Below are 20285 nucleotides of genomic sequence, written 5' to 3' on the forward strand. Positions count from 1 at the left end.
GTCGAAGAGTGTGATGCTGGAAAAGCACAGCAGGTCAGGCAGCATCCGAGGAACAGGAGAGTCAATGTTTTGAGCATAAGTTCTTCATCAGGATTGAGCCTCTTGCGTTCGTATCAAGGTGCAGTTTATAGCCTGATAGTGATAGATACACGTTATATTGGTTAGTTACACAATATCCATTCAGATGACCAGAAACTACTGTTATCGAAGAAGATGCAATCTCAGCATTTGTGCAGGTTCTTAATCTCTCTGTGTTGCATTTTTAAAATATTCTTTAACATGAAGAGGTTTTGTTAAATTCAGGTCGGTTCAATCATTAAGTGTCTTTTTCAGGGGTGGAGGTTCTGTTGCATTAATAACTTTGGATGAGTAAGCATTTGGCTTTCTGCTCCCCTGAAACTTTGCCCTATATCTGCACACATTCTGAAAGCAATCATACTTGTAAAGAAAGTTATCTATGGTTTTACATTCTTTGGTCATTGCTGGAAACAGCTTGAGCTAGTGCGGCTTTTTGTTTGACTGTGCTGACACTGACTATGAGTATCTGTACATCTTTGTCTTGGTTTCTGATGTGTAGCCCCTTATAAAATTAACAGGTTCTGTTGGTCACTTGTGGTAAGGATGTCCTTTTCCTCTTAGATTTATCTAGCTGCTCTTTCTGATTTCAGCTTCAAAGACAATTTGTATAACTTTCTCCGAAGTCAAATCTTCTTTGGGCTGTGATAAATCTGACAAAGACTCATCAACAATTCCAACAACAAATTTGTGTTTAATGAAATCTGTTTTCAAAACTCCACAGCCACAGTTCTCCATTAATCTGTCAAGGTCATTCATGAATTTATCTATAGATTTCTCTGGGTTATCACTTTTCTTTGTTATAACTTATGCTTTAAAGAATCCTGTTTTTCTCAAATTAAAGTAATTACCAATTATTGTTATTACTTCTTCAGAATTATCTGTGTCTTGTATTTACTTTTTGAAATTCTGATTTGTTTTTATTTTGAAACTATTCTATATATTAAAAGTTGTGGGACGTGGGGGTCACTGGCTAAGACCAGCTGTTATTGTCTGTCCCTAGTTGCCCCTTGAGAAGGTGGGCAGTGAGTTGCCTTCTTGAATAGCTGCATTCGATGTGCTGTAGGTTGACTGACAGTGCCCTTAGGGAGGGAATTCCAGGATTTTGACCCAGTGACAGTGAAGGGACAGTGATATATGAGCATTCTGTTTGGCCCATTGCTGACAGCCAACTTGATGGTGATATGATTTCCCATGAGATTTCTCCTTTCTGTGTATATTTATTCTTAGTTTCAGCCAATAGTATCTAAATGCTGCTTGTTTTATTTAATAATTTTGCAATGAATAAATGGTGATGGTTTTAAAGCTTACAATCTTGTGTGAAAATAGTTGCTTCAAATCTCTTGTCTCTTTAAGTGTTTAAAACCCCTGTATTGTAGCAATGGTGGTTTCTTTCCTCTAGTAAAGTGTTAAATTCTTCTTCGTCGCGATACAGTCTCGCTGTACTGTATACTGGGGGGAATGAATTCCTGCCCCTTTTGTGATCAAAATGGTGGCTTCTCATTTGCTGCAGCCATGATGGAACTTTTCCATTTCTTCCCTCCAAAAAGGAATGTTTCTCTGTCTTTCAGTGCCTAAAACACCATGCATGTCCCTATCCTCGCTTATTTAAATAAACCTGTGACCATAGCATTAAGAACTCTTCCTGGCAAACACATGGTTTAAGTTATGCATCTTCTGTTTTTATCAGTCTTAAAGGACTGCTTCCAATCCAAGATGGTGGTGCACTGAAACCCCTGTGCTCCAACTGCTTGTCCTTTTCCTTCTTATTTCCTCTCTTGGGTTTTTGTGTTTTTACTTATTTACCTTGTCCTGACCTTGGATGGCATCGGTGACAGTGAGAGCTCAGCACGTGGATCTTGTGTGGACCTGGAGCGTGGATCTTGAGTGGACCCAGAGCGTGGATCTTGTGTGGATCCGGAACGTGGATCTTGAGTGGATCCGGAACGTGGATCTTGAGTGGACCCGGAGCGTGGATCTTGAGTGGATCTGGAACGTGGATCTTGAGTGGACCCGGAGCATGGATCTTGTGCAGACCCAGAATGCGGATCTTGAGTGCACCCGGAGCGTGGATCTTGTGCAAACCTGGAGTGTGGTTCTTGAGTGGACCCGGAGCGTGGATCTTGAGTGGACCCAGAGCGTGGATCTTGTGTGGATCCGGAACGTGGATCTTGAGTGGATCTGGAACGTGGATCTTGTGCAAACCCGGAGCGTGGATCTTGAGTGGATCTGGAATGTGGATCTTGAGTGGTCTCATACAGACCCAGCATGGAGAAGAGTGTGTCCCAAGAGGACCTCGCGTGGGCCCTGCTGATTTTTCTGGAGCAGGCATGGGACCTGGAGTCATGGCAGAGGGGAGGTAGGCCTGAGGTAGGCCTGATGGCAAAAGATGTGCCTGAGGATCAGTGACTTTGTTGTTGACTGGGTCTGGGACTGACAGTGGTCAGGTGGGGGCAGAAGGATGGTAATACAGGCAATGATGAGCTGGCTCAGGGCTGACTGATGGACACTTGTTAATCTCTTTCTTTTTTCCTTATTCTTAAAATATACAAAATGGAGCTGTTTTATGGTGACAAAAGTAAGCTTTTCACTAAATGTTATTGTACTCTTACTGTAACATACACATGACAATAAAATCAAAAATCTAAAATTCTTTTAAATTTGTTCTTCTGTCCAAGTTGCCTGTTTATCAACTTGACTCTGCTCTGAGACATGCCCAATGTCATGTTCTTGGTATAAAATACTGAGTGGCCCTTGAAAATGTTCCTGCAGTTGTTCCTTATGACAGGTACATGCTGATGGTGATGTTTATGGTGAACAGGATGAGCTCCTTTTATCAAGTAACTGTCTCAGCCTGGTCCAGGTGGGATCATTTTCAAGGATCTTTAATTTCATTCACCAACCTTAAAAATAGACTCTTCCAAACCAAGCTTTGAATTGGGATTGCCCTACATATCCCTCTTCTCTAAGGACTCGGTAACTTTCCAATGTGACTCATCTTTTTCCTGTTTTACTTGCTCACATTGTCTTTCCCCCATCTTTTGGCAGTGAGGATTTGTTCATCACTTTCACCTTGAGGAATTCTGTAATGATCACGCTGCTTATGACCATGCAGGTATGACCATACCTTGCAGTATACCAACAACGAGCAACTTGTGCTTGGGATAAAGTCTGTGTTTGTTCTTTACATGTGTCTGGGTGTGTGTGTGAATGTGTATGCCTGTGTGAGTGTGTTAATGCGGTTGTGTGTGTGTGTGTGTCTGTCTGTCTGTCTGTGTGTGTGTGTGTATGTCTGTGTGTGTGTCTGTGTGTGAGTGTGTGTGTGTGTGTTTGTGTGTGTCTGTGTGTGTGTGTGTGTGTGTGTGTGTCAGTGAATATTTCCATGGTTCATAACTTAAGCAGTTTGTTATTTCCCAATATACATTTACTTTGCGAGTCACTAAATCCTATCAACTGTGGGATCATGCTTAATTTATCTTTGCTAGCCTTAGACATTGAGACAGCAACTGTTCTTCTGGCTGCAGTAAGCAACTTGACAGAGTTCTTGGATAAAATCTTAGACACTCTGGATTTTGTCACTCATGCTTCTAGACGATACATTTCTGACTTGAACTTGAGACAGATTCTGTCTGCTATCTTTATATCACTGAGTGTGCGAAGGGCACAATTTATCGACATCCCAGAGTAAAAGGACAGTTTATTTAATTGAGGAACAAATCCACTCAGACAATGGGAACAAGAGCAAAGTGTTGCAATGAGAGGAGTGTGCAATTGTGCAGTGATTGTTTTCAGAAGGATAGTTCTGATGGGGTTGACTCGCTGCTTTTCACAGCTTTGCCAGCTTTGTGAGCACTTCCAGAGAAGATAAAAGTTCAAGTTGCAAAGTGTGTGAGCTTTATAAATGTCACTGGTTAAAAAAAGGAGCGATGGTCCTGGTATCAGACAACTGCTATCTGTGTGCAGTACAACAAGAGGTTTGGCCAGTGAACCGAGATCAAATTACTCAGAATTTACAATCACATTACAACACAGAGTAATTTGTTCCAACCTGTCTGTGCTGGAAATTATCCTCCACACATACACTGCTCCCAATCTTCGTCTGTCAACTGGTTACAGGTGTTAGAGGCTCCCTACTTATACTGAGAGAATAAATAAATCCTATCATTGGATTATTGTCCACTCACAGCCATGTTTGACAATGTTGAAAAACGAGTGTTTTGGGAATTGCAATCAACTGATCTTCCAGTACAGTCTATGGCTTTATCTTTTGTTATATGTTTCAAATACTAACTATATTTAGATGATACAATAAGTTAAGAAAGAACTTGCATTCATAAAACATCTTTCACAAGTTTTACTTGGTGCTGGTTGTGGGATAAATAATGGTCAGGACCCAGGGCATGGTCAGTGACCAAGAGGAGAGGAGGAGATGTCAAGGGGGAATCAGTGGGAGTGAGGCGGAGTCAAGTCAATGAGGATACTGCTCAAACCTGACGGAGCCCATTTTATAGAATAACTACACTGTTGAAACAGGCCATTCAGTCTGTCAACTCCGCACTGACCCAGACCCAACCACCAACCCTGCACATCTCATGGTTAACCCATCTAGCCTGCACGTCCCATGGCTAACCCACCTAGTCTGCACATCCCGCACACTATGGGGCAGTTTGGTCTGGTCAATCCACTCTAGCCTGTGCATCTTTAGACTTTAGGAGGAAACCCACGCAGATAATGTGCAAAGTCCACACAGACAGTTACCTGAGGCAGGAATCAAACCTGGGTCCCTGGTGCTGCGAGGCAGCAGTGCTAACCACTGATCCACCATACCACTCCTTAAAAGGGTTCAATGTTTTGACCTCAGCTGCTTTCAGTGTTAGTGAATTACACTGACTCCTCAACCTCTGTGTGAAGAATTATATTCTCATCTCGGTCTGAAATGGCCTTTCCCAGATCCTTAAACGGTGACCCTGATTCTGGACTCTTCTGTCATTGGGAACATCCTTTCTGCTTTTACCTGTTCTCTCAAAGTTAAAGGTTTCTCTGAGTTTTTTTTAAATTCACACACAGGGTGTGACTGTCACTGTCCCATCTCCAGAGGGTGGTTAGAGTCAGCCACATTGCTGTGGGTTTGGTGTCACATGTAGGCCAGACCAGGTAGGGATGGCAGATTCCTTCCCTGACATCTGTGAACCTGATGGGGTTTTCTGACAATCAGCAATGGTTTCATGGTCACTTTTGCAAAATGCCCATGTTACAGAGGAGGAAGTGCTGAATGTCTTAAAACGCATAAAAGTGGATAAATCCCCAGGACCTGATCAGGTGTACCCGAGAACTCTGTGGGAAACTAGAGAAGTGATTGCTGGGCCTCTTGCTGAGATATTTGTATCATCAATAGTCACAGGTGAGGTATCAGAAGACTGGAGGTTGGCTAACGTGGTACCACTGTTTAAGAAGGGCGGTAAGGATAAGCCAAAGAACAATAGACCAGGGAGTCTGACCTCGGTGGTGGGCAAGTTGTTGGAGGGAATCCTGAGGGACAGGATGTACATGTATTTGGAAAGGCAAGGACTGATTAGGGATAGTCAACATGGCTTTGTGCATGGGAAATCATGTCTCACAAACTTGACTGAGTTTTTTTGAGGAAGTAACAAAGAGGATTGATGAGGGCAGAGCAGTAGATTTGACCTATATGGACTTCAGTAAGGCGTTCGATAAGGTTCCCTATGGGAGACTAACAAGCAAGGTTAGATCTCAGGGAGAACTAGCCATTTGGATACAGAACTGGCTCAAATGTAGAAGACAGAGGGTGTTGGTGGAGGGTTGTTTTTCAGACTGGAGGCCTGTGACCAATGGAGTGCCACAAGGATCGGTGCTGAGTCCTCTACTCTTTATCATTTACATAAATGATTTGGATGTGTTCATAAGAGGTACAGTTAGTAAGTTTGCAGATGACACCAAAATTAGAGGTGTAGTGGACAGTGAAGAGGGTTATCTCAGATTACAACAGGATCTGGACCAGATGTGCCAATGGACTGAGAAGTGGCAGATGGAGTTTAATTCAGATAAATGCGAAGTGCTGCATTTTGGGAAAGCAAATCTTAGCAGAACTTATACACTTAATAGTAAGGTCCTAGGGACTGTTGCTGAATAAAGAGACCTTGGAGTGCAGGTTCATAGCTCCTTGAAAGTGGAGTCGCAGGTAGATAGGATAGTGAAGAAGGCATTTGGTATGCTTTCCTTTATTGGTCAGAGTATTGAGTACAGGAGTTGGGAGGTCATGTTGCAGCTGTACAGGTCATTGGTTAGGCCACTGTTGGAATATTGCGTGCAATTCTGGTCTCCTTCCTATTGGAAAGATGTTGTGAAATTTGAAAGTGTTCAGAAAAGATTTACATGGATGTTGCCAGGGTTGGAGGATTTGAGCTACAAGGAGAGGCTGAACAGGCTGGGACTGTTTTCCCTGGAGCGTCGGAGGCTGACGGGTGACCTTATAGAGGTTTACAAAATTATGAGGGGCATGGATAGGATAAATAGACAAAGTCTTTTCCCTGGGATGGGGGAGTCCAGAACTAGAGGGCATAGGTTTAGGGTAAGAGGAGAAAGATAAAGAAGAGACCTAAGGGACAACTTCTTCACACAGAGGGTGGTACGTGTATGGAATGAGCTGCCAGAGGAAGTGGTGGAGGCTGGTACAATTGCAACATTTAAGAGGCATTTGGATGGGTATATGAATAGGAAGGGTTTGGAGGGATATGGGCTGGGTGCTGGCAGGTGGGACTAGATTGGGTTGGGATACCTGGTCGGCATGGACAGATTGGACTGAGGGTCTTTTTCCATGCTGTAAATCTCTATGACTCTATAGATTTGTAATTTCAGATTTTTTAAAGTTGAATTTACACTTCACCTTCTATTATGATGGGATTTGAATCTGAGACTTGAGAACACTGGGTCTGTGGATTAAGAGTGCAGTGACAACACCACTCGACCAGTACCTCCCCATGCCCCCAGTTCCTATCGCAATAACAATGAACTCACATGACCAACACTGACCATGTACATTGTGAATAACAGATTAGGGACCTCACTCCAGTCCATTCAACAATATCACTGTGTCATTGTCCAATATCCTTCAGTCCAATATACCTCCTGAGGGTTGTCAGTGTTTGATGTGAGTGAGAGGCCAGTCGTTGACCTGCAGAAGGACCGGACATTCCCCAAAGCCTTGGGATTTGGAGCAGGATTGGCTTCTCTATCTTTTCATCACTCTGTAAATAGACATTGGATTGATTGAGAGTGTGTAGTGATAGATCAAACACTGAAAGCAAACAGCAAAACCATGCCAGCACAGAATTACAGCTTACAAAACTGTGTGTGATGAAATGCATTATGTATCTTTTACAATCAATAATCCATTTATTTATCCTTCATGCAAACTCTAAAATCCACCACAGCATCATCTCGCTCAGTGCAGCAGCTCTCTGTTCCTACTTCCAGGTTCAATTATTTCACCATCCTCAAGTGGTTTGTACCCCAACCAAATAACGGTCCCCCAGCCGAAAAGGGGAAAACTAAACACAGCACACACCAGCAGCAGAGTTAATCCTGGATAAACCCAGCTGGGTTCAAACTTCATCCGTCTGGAAATTGGAATAAAGGATTTAATAAATGTTCCCTCCTAAGCTTCCACAGAAGAGCCTGAGCTGAACAGAATCATGGAATTGTAATGGCGCAGAAGGAGGCCATTTGGCCTTATCGTGCTAGCACTGGCCATTCAAATGAGCATCATTACCCAGTGCCTATCTCCACCTTTTCCACCATACTCTCTCTCTCTCATACACACACACACACACACACACACACAGAGACACAGACACACACACACACACACACACGGACACACACACGGACACACACACGCACACTCACACACACACTCTCTCTCTCTCTCACATACACACACACACACACACACACACACACACACTCACAATAACTGTCCAATGTCCCTCTTGGGTGCCTCAACTGAATCTGTTTCCACCACATTTCCAGCCTGAACTACTCACTGTGTGACAATATAATTTTCTCTCACATCCCCCAGGCTTCTTTAGCACCTCACTTTAAGACTATGCCTGCTCATTCCTGTCTGGTTTCCAAGTGGGAATAGCTTCATCCTATCCTGTCCATGTATGACACAAAGCCCTTGATCAGACCTCTCCTCAGCACTCCCTCCAGCAAGAACAGCCCCCAGATTTCTCAATCTACCCTCATCACACGTTCCTAATTCCTGGAACCTTTCTCAGCTGGGCACTCTCTCCAACATGTTCCCTTTAATTGGGGGGCACGGTGCCTCAGTGGTTAGCACTGTTGCCTCACAGCACCAGGGCCCTGGTTCAATTCCTGACTCAGGCTACTGTCTGTGTGGAGTTTGCACATTCTCTCTGTGTCTGCCTGGGTTTCCACCAGGTGCTCTAGTTTCCTAAACTGCCCGTAGAGTTAGGTGCATTAGTCAGAGGGAAATGAGTCTGGGTGGGCTACTCTCCAGAGGGTCGGTGTGGACTTGTTGGGCGAAGGGCCTATTTCCACACTATAGGGAATGTAATATAATCTTACAACACTCCTGTCGCGGTCTAATAGGGTCAATCCTTCAGACTGGCGCTGTGTTGTGTTGTTGTGAAAGGCCATGGTTACTGTCATCACCAACACCAGCTACGCTGGGTCAGGCAGGAAGGTGGAGCTTTATCAGTCCAACCCCTGCCCCCCATTCCCTCTCATCCTCCCCCACCTCACCCTTCCCCTTCCCCCTCACCCTCAACTTTCCATTCCCTCTCATCCTCCCTTTTGCACTCCCCTTCAACCTCACTCTCACCCTTAATTTCACCCTCACCTCTTCTCCCCAAACTTCCATCTCCTCCTGTCCCTCACACCGAGCCCCCCCCCCCAACAACTTCCTTTCTCTTTCTCCCCTTCTGGATTCCTCCGTCCTTTCCCCTCACTGCCACTCCTCCCTCTCTGCCTCCTTTCACATTCCTCCCTTTTGCCCTCACTCCTTCCTCTTTGCTGCCTCTGCCCTCCCACCCCACACTCCTCTCTCTCACCCTCAACTGCTTGGACCCCTCATCTCCATTCTGATGACATCAGCATTGCTCACAGAACCTTCCGGTGGCCTGTTGTGTCCAGATGACATCACAGGAGCCATTTTGGAATTCTGGATAACACTGACTTTGAAATGTAACTTGGGACTCGTGTTCACTTCAAGATACCTTCGGGAACAAGAGCAGGCGATTGAGGAGTACACAGTGGCAGCTGGAACCAGGGAGAAGCTGATGAGTGGAAACCCCTTTTGTTGCCTGAAGGTTAAAGGCTTCGGACTCACTTCAACTCCCAGGATCCCGTTGAAACTGAAAAGTGGATGTGAGACCCCAGGAGCAAATCATAACCAAAGACGTGTTCCTGACTTTCTGTAAAACTACTCAAATGCCTAGAGAATGGAGATTGCACTTTTTTAACATGGGAGATGGTGGCTTTAACAAAGGCCTTTTGAAGATCCAAATATTCCACACCCACTGGCTCCTTTATATTGACCCTGCCAGTAATATCCTCAAGAAATTCTATCAGGTTTGTCAAATGTGATTTCTCCTCCATAAGACCATAACAAATAGAGACAGGAGAAGACCATCCGCCCCTCCAACCAGCTGCACCATTCAGTCGGATCATGGCTGATCATGTTCTCCATGCTGACACTTACTAACTATCCAGTAATTACATCCTTTATAATGGATTCAAGGATTTTCTCTCCTGCTGTTCTGTGGAGTTGTTACATTCACAAAAGGAGGTGTTGGATTACACTGAGCCCTGTTTAGATCCTGGAGAGAGGGCTCCTGCTGGAATCTGCCTGACTGAAGGTATGCCCAGATGGGGACACAGCTGGGAATTGGGTGGGGGTTGCAGGGGTAGCCCAGGTCATTGAAGGATCAGACCCTCTGACACTAGAGTAGCAGCAGCTGTGGGCTTTGCAAAAATATTGGCAGGGACTGATGTGATGACAGAGCTTGTGACTCCAACACCATTGCCAAATTAGCACTTTGTGATCCTGCCTGGTGAGTGACAGTCCCACCTGACATGTAATCTGTGAAGAAAAGGAATCTGTACAATAGCAACCTACCGAGAGGTCAACTTCAAACTGTGCTAGACCATCAATACTCTGTGGTTAAATCTTTAAATTGCTAAACCATTCTCACAGTCAGAGCAACATGTGTCCTTTCTTGTCACACTGTTAAAAATGATTTAAACATCCCATTGGACCAGTGATGAAATGTGGAATATGAAGTTAATGAGATTGACTTTGGATTCTCCTCATTGATGTAGAAATTCAGTTCATGTTTCTGGATGTTCCTGTCCCATTGCTAACTCAGCCAATGTCTTCAATCCAAGGGCTTGATTGAACCCAGTTACTTTTGAAAGCCTGCCTCTGGATTGGGCGGGGGCAGGACAGGGGAAAGGAGTCAATCCCAGCTGAAAGGATGAAGGCAGCCATTTTGTAATCATGTGACCCACTGAAACCTCTGACAGTTGTCATTCTACATGATTTGAGGTCATCATGCCACTGATGAGGGTTTAGATTCAGATGAGGAATACTTGGAATGAAAGGATATAGCATTATCTCCACATGGCACCTTGGAAACTGAAGAGAATATAGTTATATTCTGGATTAGTGGTTCTGGAAGAGCACAGCAGTTCAGGCAGCATCCAAGGAGCAGCAAAATCGATGTTTCGGGCAAAAGCCCTTCACCAGGAATAAAGGCAGTGAGCCTAAAACATGGAGAGATAAGCTAGAGGAGGGTGGGGGTGGGGAGAGAGTAGCATAGAGTAAGAGCTGCAGGGCAGAGGAAATGACCTGGGAGTTGCAGTGGGAGAGGGACTCCCTGAGATTCTTGTAGAGAGAGGAGGAAAACTTCTTCAAGGCAGGCATCCTTGCAAGAGGATTCGCAGTAGGGTTAAAATCAACGAGGTCAAAACAATGATTGCAGATGCTGGAATTGCCCGAAACATCAATTTCGCTGCTCCTTGGACGCTGCCTGAACTGCTGTGCTTTTCCAGCACCACTGATCCAGAATCTGGTTTCCAGCATCTGCAGTCATTGTTTTTACCTTGAGAATACAGTTATATACCAGTTAGCACCATAAGCCAATGATAATGGCTTGAATTCATAAGCCTTGAATCTTCAAAGTCTTTCCTTCTGAATGATCTTGTAGCTGTGTATATCTTCAGCTGGGAAGAAAAAACATTCTGTAAGGGAGGGATCACAGATGAGCTGTCTGTGAGCCCACGGTGATCTTGAACAGCTCAGTCACCACATTCTAGTGAGAAAGGGAATGACCCATTAATGCCTTCTCCTTGGAGTCCTTCACTTGGTTCCTGCTCATTTTCTATCCCTATGGATCAATCCCAGAAAGAGAAAGGTCATATGGCTGTATGGTTCTAACCTGGACCTCACTTCTAACACCCCAAAACTGAGTAATGAAAGATCCATTTGTGAAAGATGGAGGGCCTTGAAGGTGCACCATAAATTACTGCATTGGAGGAGAGGAAAGTGGAAAACAGCAGAATGCGTGTTAGGCCCCACCTGACCAGTAAGTGTTGGGCCAAACACCAGAGAGTTTGCCCATCTTGCAGGTTCCAGCTGAATCCCTCCTCAAGATGGTGGCTCAGAGATTGGCCCAAGAATCAGCAGCAGAGATTCCTAACCGTTCTTCATGTTCCTGTCACTGTGAGGCAGACTTCAGAACGGGACTTCGCTTCTTCCTATTACTTCAGGGCATTAGGATTGGCCACAACAGCTGGAGGACATTCCATCACAGCATCCTGACCGTGAGCTCCATCCATTCCACATCAAAGCAGTGAAACAGAAAGAGAAAGCCTTCAGCTTCCTCAGAGAAGTGCAAGTCTCACCTCATGGTCACTAAGTTATTTAGGTGAACCTTGTGGTTACACTGGTCAAAGCACAGCAGGTTAGGCAGCATCTCAGGAATAGAGAATTCGACGTTTCGAGCATAAGCCCTTCATCAGGAATAAGAGAGAGAGAGCCAAGCAGGCTGAGATAAAAGGTAGGGAGGAGGGACTAGGGGGAGGGGCGATGGAGGTGGGATAGGTGGAAGGAGGTCAAGGTGAGGGTGATAGGCCGGAGTGGAGTGGGGGCGGAGAGGTCAGGAAGAGGATTGCAGGTTAGGAGGGCGGTGCTGAGTTGAGGGAACCGACTGAGACAAGGTGGGGGGAGGGGAAATGAGGAAGCTGGAGAAATCTGAATTCATACCTTGTGGTTGGAGGGTTCCCAGGCGGAAGATGAGGCGCTCCTCCTCCAGCCGTCGTGTAGTTGTGTTCTGCCGGTGGAGGAGTCCAAGGACCTGCATGTCCTCGGTGGAGTGGGAGGGGGAGTTAAAGTGTTGAGCCACGGGGTGATTGGGTTGGTTGGTTCGGGCGGCCCAGAGGTGTTCTCTGAAGCGTTCCGCAAGTAAGCGGCCTGTCTCACCAATATAGAGGAGGCCACATCGGGTGCAGCGGATGCAATAGATGATGTGTGTGGAGGTACAGGTGAACTTGTGGCGGATATGGAAGGATCCCTTGGGGCCATATCCGCCACAAGTTCACCTGTACCTCCACACACATCATCTATTGCATCCGCTGCACCCGATGTGGCCTCCTCTATATTGGTGAGACAGGCCGCTTACTTGCGGAACGCTTCAGAGAACACCTCTGGGCCGCCCGAACCAACCAACCCAATCACCCCGTGGCTCAACACTTTAACTCCCCCTCCCACTCCACCGAGGACATGCAGGTCCTTGGACTCCTCCACCGGCAGAACACAACTACACGACGGCTGGAGGAGGAGCGCCTCATCTTCCGCCTGGGAACCCTCCAACCACAAGGTATGAATTCAGATTTCTCCAGCTTCCTCATTTCCCCTCCCCCCACCTTGTCTCAGTCGGTTCCCTCAACTCAGCACCGCCCTCCTAACCTGCAATCCTCTTCCTGACCTCTCCGCCCCCACTCCACTCCGGCCTATCACCCTCACCTTGACCTCCTTCCACCTATCCCACCTCCATCGCCCCTCCCCCTAGTCCCTCCTCCCTACCTTTTATCTCAGCCTGCTTGGCTCTCTCTCTCTTATTCCTGATGAAGGGCTTATGCTCGAAACGTCGAATTCTCTATTCCTGAGATGCTGCCTAACCTGCTGTGCTTTGACCAGCAACACATTTGCAGCTGTGATCTCCAGCATCTGCAGACCTCATTTTTTACTTGTGGTTACACTGCAAGGCTGATCACCCTCACGAACAACAAAAGGAATTCAGTCTCTGAGGGTCCAGTTTGACAGTGATACTGTCCTCTTCAGTCTGCATACTAATGCTGAGGCAGCCTCTCCAAGCTGTTGCTGTAACGCTCCAGGTCTCAGACACTCCAGGATACCTGCTCTCTTCAGTCCAGGTGATAAGAAAAGCCTCTGTTATCCTCGGTCTTTGGCTTTCTTCATTTCTTGCCTGGCTCATCACCAGCATCATCTCCAATAAATTTCCTGAAAACATTGGGACCCCTTGGTAATAGCAGATCCCTCTCATACCTTTCCCTGCTGGAATGTGGCTACAGCTCTCTCACTGCCTGCACCACCTTCCCTTGCCTGATGCCCCAGCCTCCAGCCCACGACAGCTCCTTCCATCTGCTGGAACTACTCCATCTGAACCTTCTCCCCCCCACCTCAGGGAGACACAGCAGTCCCCCCCTCACAGTGTCCTCACCAAGCTGACCTGATTGCAATCCTGGGACAGCTGTTTTCTGAAGTTTGAAATTTCCCAGCATCAATATGATTGAGTTAATCCCATCAGGAACAGGAGTAGAGTAAAACAAAGCTGGGGTATTACAGAGTTTAGTGTTGCTGCTGTTATTGGAATGAAAAGCCTTGTGGTAGTTTAGCATATAATCTTTGAAAATTCATGATGTACTCTGATTCTGTTTTCTAATTGGTCCAAACATTTCTTGAGGCATTGGGAAATTCCCAGTGGAAATTACTCAGTAATTATAAAGACAATCAGGTTGGACCGGGATACATCCGTATTTCACAAAGAGCGTCAGTAATAAGTGACTGTGGAATCCAGAGAGTTCTCTTCAGGCCATTCATGCCCTCTCTGTATTCCTACACAGTGGGGTTTGGTTTTACATTAGCCCCTTTCTAAAGGACAGTGCTGCATCTTTAACCCGTGGATCCTACAGCAGTCTCAGAGAATCATCTTATCATTCAGGCTCAATTATGCTCAGCTGCTTCATTAATGACATTCAGAAGTGGGGGTGTTCACTGATGTTCACTACCATTCCCGAGACACTGGAATAGTCCATGCCGACACACATGACCTGGAGAAATGACAAGGAACATTGAGCTACACATGTTCCAACTGTTGTACCAAGCAATCACCATCTCCAATGACAGAAAATCTATCACTTCTTGATATGACCATCACCCAAGATCCTTGACTATCGACACCCCAAGGTTATCAGAGAGAATACACTGAAACTTTGAAATGCAGAGGCTACAAGAGCCTGATATCTTGTGATGACTAACTTACCTCGGACTTGCCAAATCCTAGAAATGGGGGAGCACAGTTTAGGTGTCTAATGAAATACCCTCCACTTGCCTGGATGAGGGCAGCTCCAACAACACTGCAGAAACTCAGTACCACCCAGAACAGATCAGCCTCATGAGGGGCACCAATTTGATTACATGAAGCATACACTCCCTCCATTTCTAGTAAAATGTGAATGCAATAAGTTAGGCCGAGGAAGGTGCTTCCGTTGTGTGTGTTGGGAAGAGGGACAGAACTCCTAAATAAATCTGTTGTGTTTTCGGCAGCCCCTCTCACCAGGGGTTAATTAGTATGTTTAAGGGGAAGTTCAACATGTACAAGTGGGAGAAAGGAATAAAGGATTATGGTGTAACTTTGATGTAAATTCTATGTAACTACAGCCACCCTTTACAGCTCCATGGCTCCACATTCAAAATGACCATGAGAATGAAATATATTTTAAACTCTGTAAGGCCTACAGAGGGGAAATTTCATCAATTAGTTTTGAATCAAAACACTTTGAAATTCTATGGCCAGCTGCTTCTCAAGATCAACAAGGGTCTGAGTCCCTTAATTCCCAAAATATTCCAAGGTACTTGATAAGGAGGAATATGATTAATATCCGATGTATATATTTCACACATGAAATTGTTAGTTTAATTTAGAACCTTGCTGTTGCCTGAATGAGTTGTCCATGTGACTGTAAACTTCACCCTCTGTGATAAATTGGTTTGACAGTGTTTGCCTTAAAAGGGGAAAGATTGATGAGGTCTTTGATTGATGAGATACCCTGTGAGTCTAGATTGTGCACAACAGTGACCAGCAGGACTCAGCTGCAAGATACTGCTCTATAATCTAAGGCTGAGCTGTCGTTGTTTCATTGTTGCTAATAGAATTGCCTTTTGATTGCAGTTCTGTGAAGACCTTGGATAAGAATCCTTTCTCCATCAACACTCCAAACCCTATCCTGCCATCTGCTGCCAGTGTCCAGCTCGCTCAACTCCAGGCTCAGCTCACTCTACAGCGGCTCAAATTCGCTCAGTCAGCTGTGAACAGTAACACGGCTGCTGCCACTGTCCTGAGTCAGGTCCTCAACAAAGTTGCTATGTCCCAGCCACTATTTAACACATTAAGGTCCCCATCGCTGATCAATGCTACTCACGGACAAGCTGGAACCCCACAGCTTGGGCCTGGCATTTCAGCCCCCGGGATGCCACCTGGTGGACTCTCTTACGCGTCACAAACTCCGGGATTACCCCCTTTGGTGGCAGGAGGCATCGGCCAAGGTGGAAACTTACAGCCTCAAAGTGCAGGCCCAATCGGACTGAGTCCTTTTGCAGGAATAGTCTCACAGCCATCTACGCATCCAGCTGCAGTTATAAATCTGAGCAAGACTGTCTCCTCACACCCTCCTGGTGGCTTTTCTGAATATACTAGAGATTTCTCCAATAAGACAATGCAAGATGAGGCGATCTGCGCTCAGGGATTTCCTCAGTTTGGTTTCACTGGAGATATGGCCAATGTACTTTCTGCTAACCTTGCCTCAGGGAATCCAGTTAAAGGACAGCACTCTGGTTTTCAGCGTGATTTCCAGACTTCACAAGGACAGCCCATGTGTCGAGTGCAGGCTCCAGGTTATTTAGGAGAAATGAATACTTGTGGCTTCCCACAGAAACCCGAGGGTCCTCATCAAGTCAACCCGACTGGAAATTCCCAGAATCCAGTAACCTGGGCACCCGATCAATGGCAGACTGCTTCACAATTCCTCCATCCCAACAGGCCTGAGTTTACAGCTCAGGCATCAAATCTGTGGCCATCGAAAAGTCAACAATTGCAAATGAGAAATGACCTGTATAACCCAGAGGAGCCAACGTCTGAAGGAAAGGTCAATATTGGCTGCCCATCTCCTTTTGACAGGTTCAACCAGAACAGTCGGAACTTCACAGGTGCCCAGTTCAATCAAAGTGACAAGCAACTGCACAGCACCTTCCACCAACAGGTCCCAGACAGACACATCCTGCCTCATGAACTGAATGACTTCCATGGCTTAGTGCCTTCACAGCTGCCCCACGTCTGCTCAATATGTGACAAGAAAGTCTTTAACCTAAAGGTGGGTTCTTTTTTTAGCATCGCTGTAGCCAATGTTGTTACACGTGTTGGAGATGGGCCTGAAAAATCCGTGGATGGTGTAGCTTTAATGAGAACATGTCTTATTCCCATGGGAGATCTTTTTATTATCTTGAACCTGTTGAGAATGTGTGCCACTGAGGTGGATACTACTTCTGAGCAGAGTCTATTTACAAATACGTTCAGATTCCTTCTTCTTTAAACGCATGAATTAAAATTTTGTGAACAAACATTTTAGTCTCTAAAAATTATCAAGCACCATCAGGAATACTTCACTACTCTTACCTGACCACAGATACAGTTCTTTTGATAATATTCTGTCTCTTTCTCAGTAACACAGGAACAACAAAGGTTTAATGTTTCATTTACAGCTCGAACAGCACAAGTAATGAAGCAGAGTTTCTGCGGTGGTGAGAAACATTGTGGAGAATATTCATTAACTATCCAGTAAAGCCATCATAAATTCACTTTCATTGTAATTCATTATCATTTTCAATTTCTGTTGAAATAAGATTAAGAAAACAATTGGCAAAGTGAATCAAGTAAATTGTTTATGTTCAAAACGGCAGCACTGCAAGACAAGAATTGTAGAGTTACGTTTAAGAAGAGAAATTAGGTTAAACCTGAGAAAATCATTGAAAAAGTCACTGAAGTGGATTGAAGTAAAAGTTGTGTTTCTGAAACAGAGGAGGAGAAAATAGGAAGATGGAATTGTGTTTCTGAAACAGAGAAAATGGGAAGATGGTATTGATTTTGTCAAAAGAAGAGTGGGTAGTCAGATTTATTTCATGCTTCCAAAATTAAATACATAACATATTTATTTGTTAGTGCCTTTATCTTGTGTTCTAGCATGAAAACTGTTTTAATGTTCATCACAATTGGTCATGAAAAGCATAGTATGTGACTTTGCTTCAGAGCTCCAAGTGACATAAAATGAAAAATATGATCTTCTTGAGTGGGCAAAATAAATTTATTTGATAAATTATAAGTAACCAAAGAGTCTGGCTTTGGGTAAGTAGATTATTGGTTTTATGTGACAGAATTTTATTGTCCAATATTTGAGATATTGACAACCTTTGAAAGTTTTGTGTCTGACTGTTCACAAACAAGTATAAAAATGGGTAACAGAAGAACAGAGAAACAGCAAGATTCATTCTGAGTCCAAACGTCATTGAGCCATTACACCCCTCCACCACCCCGCTTGCATCTCACCCAAAAACTCATGCCCACATTAAACTATCAATTTGCTTGATTTAGAGTTGTAAGCCTTCAGCATAAAGGCCCTTCGACCCATCAAATTTTCTGATTTTACACCATCTTGCTTAAGTAGCTGAGTCACATTGTTAATGACTAATTCGTTGTCAAATACAATTTCTCAATGTTTTTCCATTTAGTTTCTAACTGTTGAGTCCTAAATAATAATTTAATTCACCGTCTACCATCATCAAAACCCAAATATAAGGCAAACAAACTGACCAGTAAATGACTCAATGCTAAGATGTCCACATGACAATGCAATGAGGAAGGTCCCTTTGCACTAATTCTGAATTGTTCAGTAGCTCTGGGGAAAGGTTATAGCTTGATTGAGAGAAAGGGGTGTTGCAGCTTTAAATTAGAAATTGACTTTGAATATGCACTAAACAGTTTTATTTAGTCTTAAATTTGTTTAAAAAGAATAATCATGATAATTCAAATATCTAGAAAAGGAAGTATCTGTAACTGGAACTGAATGTGATTTAAAAATGCGGCTTTGAATGTAACCTGTACTAATAATCTGCCCCTCATTATCCAATACACCTTCATCTGCTTCCTTCTCTCTTGCTGGTCCAATCCCAGCATTTCCCTATTGCTCAGATCTTCCAGCCCAGGCAGCATCCTGGCAAATCTCCTCTGTACCCTCTCTAACTCACAAACATCTTTGTTATAATGTAATGGCCAGAACTGCACACAACCCTTCAACTGTGTCCTAACCAGCATGTAATACATAACTGCTCTTCAACTCTAAGCCTCAGCTAACAAAGGCAAGAATCCCATGTACCTTCTTTACTACTTTATGTACCTGAAAATGTGTTGCTGGAAAAGCACAGCTGGTCAGGCAGCATCCAAGGAGCAGGAGTCCTCACTTTCTCCTACTTTATCTACCTGTCTTGCTACCTTCAGGGATCTGTGGATGTGCACACTGAGGTCCCCTTGATATTCAGTAGTTTCCAGGGTGCTACCCTTTACAGTGGAATCCCTTGTTTTGTCTGCCTTCCCCAGTGCATTCTCTCTCACCTTTCCAGACTGAATTCCATTCCATACTGTGCCCACCTCGTGAGTCCATTTAAATCCTCCTGCAGTTTACACCTATCCTCTTCTCTATTTACTGTACTACCAATTTTCATGTTATCTGTGACCTTCTTGATCATACTTTCTACGTTTAAGTCCCTGTCACTAATGTGCACCACAAACAGCAATGCTACAGAATCCCACTGGAAACTAGACTTCCACTCACAGAAACATCCCTTTACTATCACATGCTACTTCCTGCCTCTCAGTCAATTTTGGATTTGGTTTGAGGGCCGACACAGGAAGTGTTGACAGCCAATACCAGCACGGGGGCAGACAAAACAGAGTCCCATCCTCAAACCCATTTGCTGTCTAGGTGGAAAATGTTCTGTTGGCATTTACATTCTTTTAGCCAGCACTATGTGATCTTTAACTAACAAATCATACGTCAATGAACCAATTTTCATATTCCTGGAACTTGAAGCCTGACATTGACACACAAGATTGTGACCAGTTTAGATCAGGTAAACAAGGAAAAACTAATCCATTAGCTAATAATTCACAGACTGGGTGACATAGATTTGAGGTATGAAGCAAGAGATACAGGGGAGATGGGAGGAAGGATGAATTCAGTGGTAATGATGCTGAAAGCGAAGTTTTGGAATTATTTCAAAGAGAAATTGGAGAGGCAAGTGAGAGACGAGGCAATGGTCTCGTGTATTATCTCTGTTAATCCAGAGACTCAGGTAATGTTCTAGGACCTGGGTTCAACTCTCACCGTGACAGATGGAATAATTTAAATTCAATAAAAATCAGGAATTAAGGGTCTAATGATGACCATGAAACTATTGTAGATTGTCAAAAAAACCCATCTGGTTCACTAATGTCCTTCAGGGAAAGAAACTGCCGTCCTTACCTGGTCTGGCCTACATGTGACTCCTGACCCACAGCAATGCGGTTGACTCTTAACTGCCCTCTTGGTAATTAGGGATGGGCAATAAATACTGGCCCAGCCAGTGATGCCCTCATCCTGTGAATGAATAAGAAAAGACAAAGTGAATTGGTTGGGCTATGGGGATGGAGTGTGAATGATGGGAACAGTCCTCAAGCAGCCAGACTGACCTTAGTGTGTCTAACCACCTCTGTCTGCATCATTATAAACGTAGGCCTCTATTATTCTCCTAATGTTTCAGGGAACACAGGAACACA

At 44.6% G+C, this 20285-nt stretch overlaps 1 protein-coding gene across 1 annotated transcript in view; it reads left to right on the forward strand.

The window, feature by feature from the left end:
• The first annotated feature begins 2628 nt into the window (after positions 1 to 2628).
• rbm20 (RNA binding motif protein 20) overlaps positions 2629 to 20285 on the forward strand; it is an 84893-nt gene continuing 67236 nt past the window's right edge. The window contains exons 1-3 of the mRNA XM_060842289.1: positions 2629 to 2653; positions 9253 to 9535; positions 15594 to 16791. Coding sequence (XP_060698272.1) covers positions 2629 to 2653; positions 9253 to 9535; positions 15594 to 16791 — 1506 coding nt within the window. The remainder of the gene's footprint in view (positions 2654 to 9252; positions 9536 to 15593; positions 16792 to 20285) is intronic.

The sequence above is a fragment of the Hemiscyllium ocellatum genome, chromosome 22, assembly GCF_020745735.1.
Source record: "Hemiscyllium ocellatum isolate sHemOce1 chromosome 22, sHemOce1.pat.X.cur, whole genome shotgun sequence".
In the NCBI taxonomy this organism is placed as follows: domain Eukaryota; kingdom Metazoa; phylum Chordata; class Chondrichthyes; order Orectolobiformes; family Hemiscylliidae; genus Hemiscyllium; species Hemiscyllium ocellatum.